The 12,745-nt window shown below is 37.4% G+C and overlaps 1 protein-coding gene across 1 annotated transcript in view; it reads left to right on the top strand.

The window, feature by feature from the left end:
• The window catches only part of trpc4 (transient receptor potential cation channel, subfamily C, member 4), a 43,467-nt gene extending 32,069 nt beyond the window's left edge, over positions 1-11,398 (top strand). Inside the window, exons 7-15 of the mRNA XM_015380298.1 lie at positions 2,372-2,717; positions 3,322-3,461; positions 3,562-3,762; positions 3,846-3,967; positions 4,319-4,514; positions 4,604-4,798; positions 5,851-5,892; positions 6,222-6,311; positions 9,406-11,398. Of these exons, the coding sequence (XP_015235784.1) occupies positions 2,372-2,717; positions 3,322-3,461; positions 3,562-3,762; positions 3,846-3,967; positions 4,319-4,514; positions 4,604-4,798; positions 5,851-5,892; positions 6,222-6,311; positions 9,406-10,047 (1,974 nt within the window). The 3' untranslated portion in view covers positions 10,048-11,398. The remainder of the gene's footprint in view (positions 1-2,371; positions 2,718-3,321; positions 3,462-3,561; positions 3,763-3,845; positions 3,968-4,318; positions 4,515-4,603; positions 4,799-5,850; positions 5,893-6,221; positions 6,312-9,405) is intronic.
• Positions 11,399-12,745: the final 1,347 nt, after the last annotated feature.

The raw sequence follows: 12,745 nt of genomic DNA, 5'->3' as shown, positions 1-12,745 counted from the left end.
TTTTTTTATTTAAAGGAATTCATGTTAAGGTTGAAAAAACTATTTGTTCTCAGTTGTGCCAGGTGGTTCCCAAAAAACAATACATATAAAATATAGTATAAAAAAAAACACAACATGCCTTTCATTTTTTTTCCCTTTAAAAGAGTGGGAGGACGTTGTAGGTAGATGCTTTATTCATTTAAGCTGCAGGTAAACTTTTCCTCGCCAAAGTTGAAAGCATCTGCACACACATGGCAAAATGCACTTTTTTTACGGGCACTTATGGAAAGATGACAGGCCAGAGGTGTTTTGTGCAGAGCCAGTTTCCAAACTGTGTGAAAAAGCCACCTCAGGCAAATTTGGCACTTTACTCCAGCAAGCTTTTCTGAGTGACTGTGACAAGCAAAAGAAGAGGGAACATCACATTGATGTTCGTCTTGTTTTGGCTCTCTCACTTGGGAAAAGGGAAAAGAGGACGAGCTTTAGAGTAAAATGGAAGAGGGGCTCTAGAAGAATCATGAAATATCACAGAGAAAGACAATCTTAGCAGAATAAATTTGACTCTTCTCACTTTTTAAAGGCTGCTTGATGATTTGTTTATTAACTCTAATAATGTTCATACAACGTATCTTCATCTTTTATCCTTTAATTTTTATCTAGAATCCAAAAAAGCTTGCTATGATTAAGTGCCGTTTTCAGGCAAACTGTAAATACTAACTTTACACTGCAACTTAAACCTGCTCAACATTTATGGTGTAAAAAAACAACAATCTGGCTCAAATTTGGAATCATGCTTTAAAACTCAAGCCTAGCAACTTAGGTCTCATAAACAATCTTTACTATATAGTTAGAAATAGAAGTGAGCAGGTAAGTGCAGTCCGTCTGAGAAAGTGATTATCACTCCAAGTTGTTAGAGGGAATACAAGTAGCTGACTGTTGTGTTAATATCATACAAAGTACTGCCCTTAATGTTCCTTAAAAGTTCACTGTAAAAGGAGCTCCCAGCTGCCTCTAGTGCCTCTTTATTTGATGCTATCACTGAGCACGCAGTTGCAGTCAATATGACTGTCAGAGATGCAGCGAGTCTTCCATTTAGGGTTGTGTCTGTAATAATGGCCACACATTTATTGGTACACTGAGCACAATTGTCAATTACTTTATTTGTGAAAAAAAAAATCTACAAAATAACAAACACACTTCCACATATGTAATATATGTGGGGAAAAAATAATGTGTATATATTTATACATATATATATATATATATATATATATATATATATATATATATATTCCACATATATTACATATGTGAAAGTGTCTTTGTTATTTTGTATTTTTTTTTTTTCATAAATAAAGTAATTGACAATTGTGCTCAGTCTAACAATAAATGTGTGGCCATTATTACAGTATGTGTGTGTGTGTGTGTATGTAAATTAAAACACCCTGCTGTTTAAGGAGTTTGGCTTGTCAAACTTATGTAAGAGGAGATCAGATCAAAATGTAGTATTAAAGGCAATTACATGGAGCTTTTCATTTCATTTGGCTCTATATTTATTTTTTAATGATGTCTGTTGTGAAAGGGAACATATTTTTTCATGAAATGTCAACTTTAAAGCCATTTTCCCTTTCCAACTCCTGTTTTTACCAGTACTGTAGTCTGCAGCTGAAGGCGAGGAATACATTCGCCCTTCTGCTTCATACCAGCACACAGATTTGGGGGGGAGGGGTCTGTGGTTTCCATGGAAACAAAGCAGCTGAATTAATGAATTGGAACCCAGCAGGGTCGGTCAGCACTTTGATATAACTACACAGCATATTATTGAACAATATTGCCTTAATCTTTAAAGATGTTTGCATGTACAGATGATGACCCATGAAGGTCACATGTAGTACATTTGAGCATTCCCGTATGTTTTGTTTCGGAACCAAAGCAACGCTTAGACCTACATGAAAAAGAAGTTGTACACAAATGATTTTAATTTGCAGTCAGGTAAAACAAACAAATAAAAATTACAGAAAAGGTTTTTGCAACTGATAAAAATGCTAACACTGTTCATGTGGTGTAGAAACAAATGCTTCTATGAGCAGAGGTTATTTCTTTAAAAACTGCAACAAGGGTGAAAGACTGACCCTTGACTGTTTTCACTACACAAACACTTCCAACTACAAAATTTGCTGCTAAAGTTACCTAATGTTGCTTATTTTAGTGCATTATTACCAGTAGATCATACTATAGGAAACAAGATAAACAGCCTACAGGAGAAAGCTCTCTTCAAGCAGGTTTATATGGAGAATCATTGCTTTGGAATAATGAATAAAAAGGCTTTTTATGAAAAAATGTATAGAATTTAACTCTCATTGCCGTTACCTTTTTTCTCATTTCATTATAGTTCGTGGCTCAGCCAAACTGTCAGCAGCTACTTGCATCCCGGTGGTATGATGAGTTTCCAGGGTGGAGGCGACGCCACTGGGCAGGAAAATTCATCACCTGTGTGTTTATCGGCCTCCTCTACCCTGTTTTTGCCCTCTGTTACCTCATCGCTCCCAAGAGTCGCTATGGCCTCTTTATCCGCAAACCCTTCATGAAGTTTATCTGCCACACTGCATCGTACCTGACCTTTCTGTTCCTGCTGCTGCTCGCCTCCCAGCACATTGTCACCACAGAACAAGATAGGCAGGACCGACAGGGCCCTCCACCTACTACTGTGGAGTGGATGATACTACCATGGGTGCTAGGTGAGTATAATAGGATTGAGTGGTTGTTTTCCATTGCCTTGCAAAAGTAATACTATCCTTTGAACTGTTTCACATTTTTTTCTACTTAAAAACATACATTTGTGATAAACCAAATACAACATAATGTGAAGTGGAAAATAAATGTTAAAATTCATTGTGCTTGGGATGTTTTAAATTTGTTCTCTGACCTGAAGCCCTTTTTTGATATATTTTGTATTACATTATGCTTACATTATTTTTTGCCAACAGCAACAAATACTACCTATTGATATGTGTTTCAGGACAGGTTTTCCAGAATTATCATGGATCTTTGGTTATTGCTGTTTTCTTTCCCAACACATTTCAATAAATCAGATTAGATTTGTCTAAATAATGTATCACTCCCCTTCAGCACAAATTAATGTTCTCTCAAATAAAACACCAAAAATAATGTAGAGGTTTTTAGGCTGGAATTAGACAGTATGTAAAAACTTAATGGGCCATTTATTAGTTTGTATTTCAAAAAGAATCATTGATGCCTTTATTCTGACCAAGAACTTCTACTTTCGTTCTCCCTACACACCTACAAAATACCTACAAATATTTTTATAATGTCTTTTTCTAGGATTTATTTGGGCAGAGATAAAGCAAATGTGGGATGGTGGTTTCCAGGACTATGTTCATGACTGGTGGAACCTGATGGACTTTGTCATGAACTCTCTTTATTTGGCCACTATATCTCTCAAGATTGTAGCGTACACCAAGGTAATATTTATCTTGTTATCGTAATACAACTGTCAGAATTTGTCATGTTTTGTGATCTTACTTTATATTTCATCTTTTGTCCATTTTCTTCCAAATTCAGTACAGTGGTAATAAACCAAGGAACCAATGGGAAATGTGGCACCCCACTTTAGTAGCTGAGGCAGTGTTTGCCATTGCAAACATATTTAGTTCCCTGCGTCTCATCTCTCTCTTCACTGCTAATTCCCACTTGGGACCTCTGCAGATCTCACTTGGACGAATGCTGCTGGATATTCTGAAGTTCCTTTTTATTTACTGTTTGGTAAATCCAACAAATTTTTTTATTCCTAAAATTAATATGCAATGTGGAACTATATATTTGATATGTGTTTTTTCACTCTTCAGGTTCTTTTGGCATTTGCAAATGGTCTTAATCAGCTCTACTTTTACTATGAGACAAAGGCTTCAGAAGAGAAAGGGAAATGCAAGGGGATCCGCTGTGTAGAGCAGAACAACGCTTTTTCCACGTGGGTTTCTGCATGTGTAGAGCCAATGTGTGATACTGTGAAAGAAGGTGTCAAAGAAAGGGAGGGTTTTTTCTGTGTAAACTGTTACTGAGTGCAAAATTCTTTCTGTTGCTAACAGAAACTGCAACTCCTGCCTACGTTCTTCAATGATCCCTCTCTAATGATTGTGCATTAAATACTACCTGTTACCACTAATGTAACAACCACAAACTTTTTCTTTAAGCATTCATGTGTGAGACTGCAAAACTGATGATTAGATATTTTCTGCATCTAAGCTCAATAATGAAAGCTGCTTTACTTAGAAGAACAAGCAATGTACCATTACTTACAACATTTTTTGATCTCTTGAAGGTTATTTGAGACCCTGCAATCACTTTTCTGGTCTATATTTGGACTGATCAGCCTCTATGTGACCAATGTGGATCCAGACCACCAGTTCACTGAATTCGTCGGAGCCACCATGTTTGGCACATACAACATCATTTCTCTGGTGGTGCTCCTCAACATGCTCATAGCCATGATGAACAACTCCTACCAGCACATTGCTGTGAGTAAATAGTCATATGTGTGGAGAAAAAAAAAATCAAAACACTCACCCAGAACATGTTTTTCTAAAATACTCCAATTTTGATGCAGGACCATGCAGATATCGAGTGGAAATTTGCCAGGACAAAGCTGTGGATGAGTTACTTTGAGGAGGGGGCCACCGTTCCACCCCCTTTCAACATTATTCCGAGCCCCAAAACATTCTGGTACCTGATGTGTTGGATTAAGAGACAAGTTTGTAAGAGGACACTGACTAAGAGAACCGAAAGCTTTGGGACACTTGGAGTGAGTTGATATACAGGAAATAAACTAATGCTTTTACTTCCATAGCTATATTTAGACTTTAGAGTTAGACTTAGACAAACTTTTTTGTTTTGTACAGCTCTCATGACATTTTAAAGTGCAGCAGTGATCAAATATAAATATTGTGGGAGAAACAAAAATGGTGCAAAAAAATGCATTGATATGGTCAGTTTGATGCAGAGACTATGATATGATATATATTTTTTTTCAATGTTATGTTTTTAATCTAATGGGAAAAACTTGCACTTTTTTATACACTCATCTTTCCTGTCACATAAAGTGAAAACAGCCTCTTTCTGCTGTTTTCACCCTCCAACATGCGGGTTTAAATAATGTAAAGAACCATAACCATAAAATAAATGTGAAAGATTAGTAATAATAATGATAGACAGTAATAATTTTATCGCATATTTCTTTCAAATACTTTTCTATATTGCATCTGATATTAGGTTTACAGCAGGTAAAATAAATAGTGAATATGGCACCATTTTTCTCAGTAAATATATTTCTAGAGGTGATATTGACATAACATTTTCACCAGATGTTGGCAACAATTCATGCAATCCACACATACGAAGAAATCCAACCATATATGTTCAGGAATTAAGTTATGTGTGATAATGTGGCATGGCATAGGGAAAAAGTATTGAACACATGATGACAGTGAGGTCCAAAAAGGCATCGAAAGCCAATATATCAACTGAAATCTCTCAGTAATTAGAAAGCAATCCTGCCCCTTGTCAGTACAAATAATATCAGCTGGTATCACACAAGAAAACACCTCATGATGGGTAAAATTAAAGAGCTTTCTCAAAGAGCTTCGCCAAAATGATGCCGTATTCAATACTCATTTCCACATTGTATATTTTACATAATTTAGCTGCAACCCAGTTTATTTTTTAGTGCTCAGTGAGGCATCCTGGAATATACAAATATTGCTACCATATAACTATGACCTTATACGGAATGTCTGGATTGATTTTCTTGTATATGTTTCTTCTCCTTTCTTCTAATTTCATATAAATTTCCTGCAGAGACGAGCAGCAGAGAATGTGAGGATAAACCATCAATATCAGGTACAGAAACCTCTCTGAAAGCAAGCTGAATGGATACATAACATTAATGCGGGGTTATTGGTGTGCATTCAGGAAACTGGTTCTGTCCCTTTCAGCATTTCCAATTTTATTCTGACCACACACTGTCAGCAGGACTGACAATTACAGTCAGCAGGATATTTATCATCATTCTCTGTGGAGGAATTCCTATTTGCACACATCCGCAGGGAATCAATATAGCATCTGCATTGATATTTTTATGGATGGATTGTATTTTCTTTGAAAATGTTTTTTGCCTTTCCTTTCTTGTCAGATTTTTTTTTTACAAAAGCATTTTCATGTTGTTTTAGGAGGTATTAAGGAACCTGGTGAAACGTTATGTGGCTGCAATGATCAGAGATGCTAAAACAGAGGAAGGCCTGACTGAGGACAACTTCAAGGTACATCTGCTCCCCCTGAGAATGAATAACTGAAAACAGCTATACTTTGTGTTTCTATTTATAGTACATCAAATGATCACTCTCCCTGGTGAAGTAACATCTACTTGGAAAAAATGCTTGTCAGAGTTAGAGTGGTAATTTATGCCATATTTTACAGATTTTTTTTCTGACACACAGCAGTGCTATTTTAGGTTCTCTCTGACAGATCTAATCTTTTTCCTTTCCATCAGTTGTTTTTCTCATGACCTAATTAGCAGTACTATACAGTCACAGCGACAGATTTCCTTGTTTCGATGCAAAAAATATCAATATAAGTAAACAAAGGCAGCACAAATGCTAGGACTGGACTGTGCTAGAAAATGTGCAATTTTACTGAGGGGTTATGCATATCACTTAAATATAGTCTTAAAACCATAGTTTATGAGAAAACAACCTTTTTTGAATCGCCTGTAAGTGGACAGTGATCAATATTGTGCTGTTTTGCCTTGAGTGAGTCATGTTAACTTTTAGATTACACCACTGCACCAAAAAAATAAAAAAAAATTCATTTAGATAGCTTACTGAAACGTTTAGTTTAGTTATTTATTTTATTCAATAAACATAACGTAAAATGATTATTTCATGTAACAACCAAAGTCATGAATGAAAAATAGCCAAAAGAAGTCAAACGTATATCTGCCCCCATTTATAAGCAATAGAGCCAGGGAGCAAGTTTAATACTGAAAATGTTTCTGTAAGTAGGTTTACTTTGTTTTATGATTTAAAGAAACTTACATTCTTAAAGACACGTTTCAATTTTATTGGTCCATGAAGAAAATAAAAAAAATAAAAAAAATCATGCAGGGTTAGGTGGCAGGGTTGCGTAGTGTGTAGCACTGTTGTCTTTCAGCAAGAAGGTTTCTGAATTTGATTCCTAGCCTGGGGTCTTTCTGCATGGAATTTGCATGTTCTCGTCGTTCATGCGTGGGTTCCCTCCAGGTACTCTACAGTTTCTTTCTCCCACAGTACAAAAACATGGGTGCTTCTCCAAATTGTCCTTAGGTGGGAGTGTGTGTGTGTGCATGGTTCTGTGTCTCTGTGTTGCCCCCGATAGTCTAGTGATCTGTCCGGTGTTTACCCCGCGTATTGCCTATAGCCTGCCGGAGATAGGCACCGGCCCTACCACGACCCTGACTAGAAATAAGTGGGAGAAGATGGAAGGATGTTGTTAGAGTCAGTTTTTTTTTTTTTTTTACTCGTAATCTTCTGCTTTATCCGGGACCGGTTAGACCTCGGTCCTGAGGGAGGTGTCCAGGGAGCATCCGAAAAAGATGTCTAAGCCACCTCGGCTGACTCCTTTCAATGTGGAGGAGTTGCGTCTCTACTTTGAGACCCTCTATAATGTCCAAGCTCCTCACCCTATCTCTACAGCCAGGCATACACTGTGTAATATTTTCAATCGTCGCACGCATCTACAACTCAAACTGTATGACGAAACCGCAGGGTTTAAAAGTTCACAGCTCATGATGCATGTTCTCACATTGTGCAGCCCAACGCTCTTATGCGACCTTACGATGGCCGACTGGATTTCAAACATGTTTGATTTTCTCCCGATGTTACGATTCTTGGTCAGGAGATAGTGATGAGAGGCTCACGACAAGGCTGCAAGTCGGACCGATTGAAACATTTTTACATGACTGGAGAATCGGCCTGAAATGCACAAAACAATCGTAGTGTGTATGGCCGGCTTTAGGCAGAGCCAAGCCAACCTGCAGAGAAAGCTAATTTCAGTTGATTGTAACCGGGATCTCTCTCTTTCAGTCATGATCCACTTCAGACTCCACTGTGAACTGGCTCATTGGTTGTAGGGGGGAACCAGCAGAACGACGTCTTCCGCAAGAAGCAGTGACGAGATCTGCTGGTTCCAGCATCAGACCCCCTCCGTTCATTGGTAGTGCCTAGAAATCCTGTCCATAAAGGTTATGTACATGACCGATGACAGAAAGCAGCCCTGTCAGATTCCAACAACCACCAGGAACACATCCAACCTATTGCTGGCAATGCACACCAAACCGCTGCTCTGCTTGACCTGAGACTGAATGCCCCCCTGGTAAAGGCCCCCAGACTCCGTACTCCTGAAGCACCCTTCACAAGGCACCACTAGGGACACGGTTAAGTGTCTTCTTCAGGTCCACAAAACAAATTTGGACCAGTTGGGCAAACTCCCATGAACCCTTGAGAACCCTGGAGGCTCTCTAACACGCCTCTTCAAAATTATGTGGATGTCAGGGATAGTGTCCCTTGATTGGTAGAGTGGATGGATGGTCAACCTGGATAAAAAGGGGGACCAGTTGGTGTGTTCAAACTATAGAGGGATCACAAATCTCAAACTACCTGGAAAGGCTTATGCCAGGGTCCTGGAGAGGAGAGTCCAGCTGGTGGTTGAACCTTGTCTTTAGGAGGAGAATAGTGTTTTATGACTGCAATATGGTTACTTTCTCAGTCAATGATCTTTAGTTCATCTCTCAGGATATATATCTTTAATGCTGTTTGAATGAAGCTGCTTCAGCTTTAAAAATGTTCAGTTTAAATATTTTAAAGTATGGTACCAGTAGCCTTATCCAGTGTTGGTAGGTGTCATACAGGTGTAAGCTTGTTGAAGAAGTAAATAAATTAAAACTAGATGCTCATTGTGTCATCCTGTATCTCCTGTATCTATCTGTGATTTGGCTGATCAGCCTATTGGGATCATTAGAATATTTTTCATATAAACTAATATTTTTGGGAAGCAGGTGATCATATTATCTGTGATGCTGTCTTGCAACCAGTGTTTCTTGTGTGACAGCATTTCATGTGGTAGAAGGAGTTTTTATCTTAAAATAGATTGTATTCTGAGTAAAAACTAAGGTTAAAAAGCTTAAACAAGGGGAAACAATCAAGGCATGATCATGAGGTGACAAATTTATAGCTTTTAGTTTTAAACAATACAAATTTTCCTTTTTATTTTTTTAAACTAGTATTTTTACACTACATTTTCTGTATCAATTGAAACATGATGATTAAAACCATGCATTAGTTGTTTTAGAGTAAACTGACTCTTTCTTTGCTTTCTCAGGAGTTGAAGCAAGATATTTCCAGCTTCCGATATGAGGTAATGGGCATGATGAAGACAGGAAAGCCTGCTCTACAGGGTGCAATGGCCAGTTGCAGTTCAGTGGAATCCAGTCTTGCTTATCCTAATTCTTCTCTCAAGATCTCTGCTGGCCTTCCAGCCAGTCAGGGAAAAGGCAAGCTCAACCGATTCAAGATCGCTGCATCCATCCTCAAACAAGCCAGTTCTCTAGCTTCACCCAGGACCTCTGAAGCATCCAACGGTCTTCTTAATGGGCTATTGGCCTCAGATGAGGGCTGCAGCGGACCTTCGAGCCAACTGAGAAATTGCTCCAAAGATATTAGTGAATTCGCTTTGTTCCAGAAACGTCACTGGAGCAGTAAAGAAGTCCCTTCGGGCTCAGGGGACGTTTTGAGAGAAATGTACTCTCTGTCAGAGGAAGCCGGGGAGTCAGAGAGCTCAGACATAGAGGAGCAGAGCAAAGAAATTACCACTAAGACTGAAGAAGAAACACTGGTGAATAAACTGGGGGAAGAGTTTCCAGAAAACAAAAAAGAGTTAAAAATTAACAACAGCCTCGAATGTGAAGATAAAGAAACTGGGGACAAGGAAAAAAATCCAGGCTCCCCAAGAAAGGATGGATAAGACGTGAAGATGCTTACAGTACCTTGCAAAAGCATTCAAATCCCATCAATTCTTTCATGCAAGAGTTGCTAAGCTGTACATTTTATTAAGATCTTATATGATAAACATACACACTCACATAAATGAAGGCCAAATAGAACATCTAATCTGAAAGACCTGGCAAAGAGAGCATTCACCAGACAGGTAGCCAAGATCAGCTGCAGAGATCCACGATTCAGGTGGGAGAACCTGTTGACAAATGCATTGCGGAGAGATATTAATAAAAACTCCTATTTTAAGTTTACAACAAACACATGTAACTTTTTGTCCTATATATACTGTGCAAACATGTATGTGTCATTGAAAACTAGCAATGCACATCATCCCCTATACAAACTCAATACACTATCATGCTGTTAGGGGGGTTCTCTTCAGCTGGAACTTCTGGCACCACTTCACAATATGTAGGTCTAACCCTAAACGAAATATGTTTGAAGTTGAAATGTGAAATGTACATAAAAATCAGGGGGTATGAATTTTTTTGCAAGGAATTGTATTAAGAACTACAGGCCAAGTTGTTCTGGAGATAAAAGGACTGACAATCAGAGCGGGATTCAGAACAGAATTGTTTGCCATGACTTTTGCCAAATCTGACTTTTCCCGGTTGTTGCTGAATATACGATTAACTTCGGAGACTCAAAGGGGCCATTGTTTTAAGAGATTTAGATCAGCACACTTTACTTAAGTAAAGGTGACTGAAAACCTTTTTCGCACTGCAAGGATTATCGTGCCAATCGGATCATTTCATCTTATCTGATCCTTACAGATGATTGAAAAATAGTTGGTTCCCAAAACAAACCATACCCCTTTTAATCCAACTTTATTTCCCTTGTCCTTATCAGAAATGTGCAATTTGTTCAAACTATCCTGTTTGCCCTCTCCTTATACAATCTCTCTACCTCTTTTCCTTTTTCCCTTATCTCTGCACCACCTCCCTGCATTCTTATCTCATTAGAGCAATAGACGTCTTTTTAACCTGACTTTCTGCCTTACACTGTCTGTTTCTGCACTTTACACAGTTTAAAATGGCATTCAGTTCACGGATGTGTCAAGCTCTTATCATTCACATACACTGTTGATGTTTTTCTATGCAAAAACCTTTTATTGTTATTCATGTCATGAGCTGACTTCTGTGGTGCCAGTTCATCCATAGTATTTTTTCTGATGTAGGAAATAAGAAATGTGAACTCAGCCTATCAGCCATTTTAGGCAACACATTTTCCATTTCTCATCACTCCAGTAGAAAAGTAACTTATTATTTTGATAGGAAATTTTTTTAAGATGTACTGTTAGTTGACATCAATGGAAATCATTTAAAATAGGTCAAAATAAACTTTAAAACTTAAAATAACTTTTTGGTATTATTATTAAGCACTATTTTTGAGAAATCTAAACTTTTGTTATCTTTGAAACTGGTGTTATCAAATTCCTGCTATTTTTTACCACTTTGCACTTTAAAATAATGCCATATATCTATGTCATTTTAAAGTATAAACAGCATTATAAAGATATTTGAACATGTTCTACAGCTGCTGTCCTCTTGGGGATACATGTCTCCAGCATACATACAGCAGGGTTTTTTTGTTTGTTTTTTTGTTTGTTTTTTGAGATGTTGTTTTAGCTTAAGAATGAATTTAATGAGGCTTAGTAATGAAGAGAGGGATACTGCCTGACGAAGACTCCACTAATTTTTTTAAGTTACAACTACAGGTCCCTAATAAAGTCCTCTTGATGCCATTTTGTAGCATGATGTGTCCACTTAGTAAAATCCCAGGTTGGCAGATGGTAAACTGTTACAGATATATAAAGGATAAATACTTGTATAAATTCATATTTACAGCACAGGTGATTCTGATTGCAGTTCAGCAAAAAACTGCCAATCAGCCATCAATGGAAACCAGTTGTTCTGAAGAAGGGAAACATCTAAAACTCGTAGGACAGCGACCTTCTGGGACTGACTTTGGAGATGCTTGGTTTAGATCAAAATAGACAACCTTTAATAGTCATCTGTGCTCTTAATGGAAATTTTTTTTTACTTGATACACACATAAAAAACAACTAATTATTACCAATAAACATTTGCTATTTTAGCACATCATTGAGCCTCAGAGCTCATTGTACCAAGAGGTTTTGTCCACAAGGGGGAGATATATGATACAGGATGTGTTGCACAACCTGCTGGAAAAAGAATTGATATAAGAAAGAAAGTTGTATATCCTATAAATGTAAGGAGCTATTTAGAAAGTGGTGTTCAACAAGGAATTAAATGTATCACTAGTAGTAATCCAAATTTGAAATTCCAGTGATAACACTTAATGTAATAGTTTGACATTACTGTAACATGCCATCACCTGCTTTTACCTATGTTTTAAACATTATGGTTTTTGTTTTGTTTTTTTTACAAATTTTGCATGAATTCTTTTGGAAGTCCGTCTTTTTTGATGTACTTTAAAAAAGTATGTCCACCATGATTCAAATGAATAGAACAGAATAGAATTAAACTTAATTGTCATCAAACTGTCACAAGTACAAAGCAGCAAAAAGTAGTTTGCATCTATCCGGAAGTGCTATACAGGATATAAATATTTATTTACAGGTGTACAGAGACTATGTATGTACTGACAAAAAATTGTATATATAAGCAGAGAGGATATGGATT

The sequence above is a fragment of the Cyprinodon variegatus genome, unplaced genomic scaffold (assembly GCF_000732505.1).
Source record: "Cyprinodon variegatus isolate N-32 unplaced genomic scaffold, C_variegatus-1.0 Scaffold211, whole genome shotgun sequence".
Lineage (NCBI taxonomy): Eukaryota > Metazoa > Chordata > Actinopteri > Cyprinodontiformes > Cyprinodontidae > Cyprinodon > Cyprinodon variegatus.
Note: the sequence above shows the minus strand (reverse complement) of the source record. Positions and strands in the feature narration are given on the sequence as shown.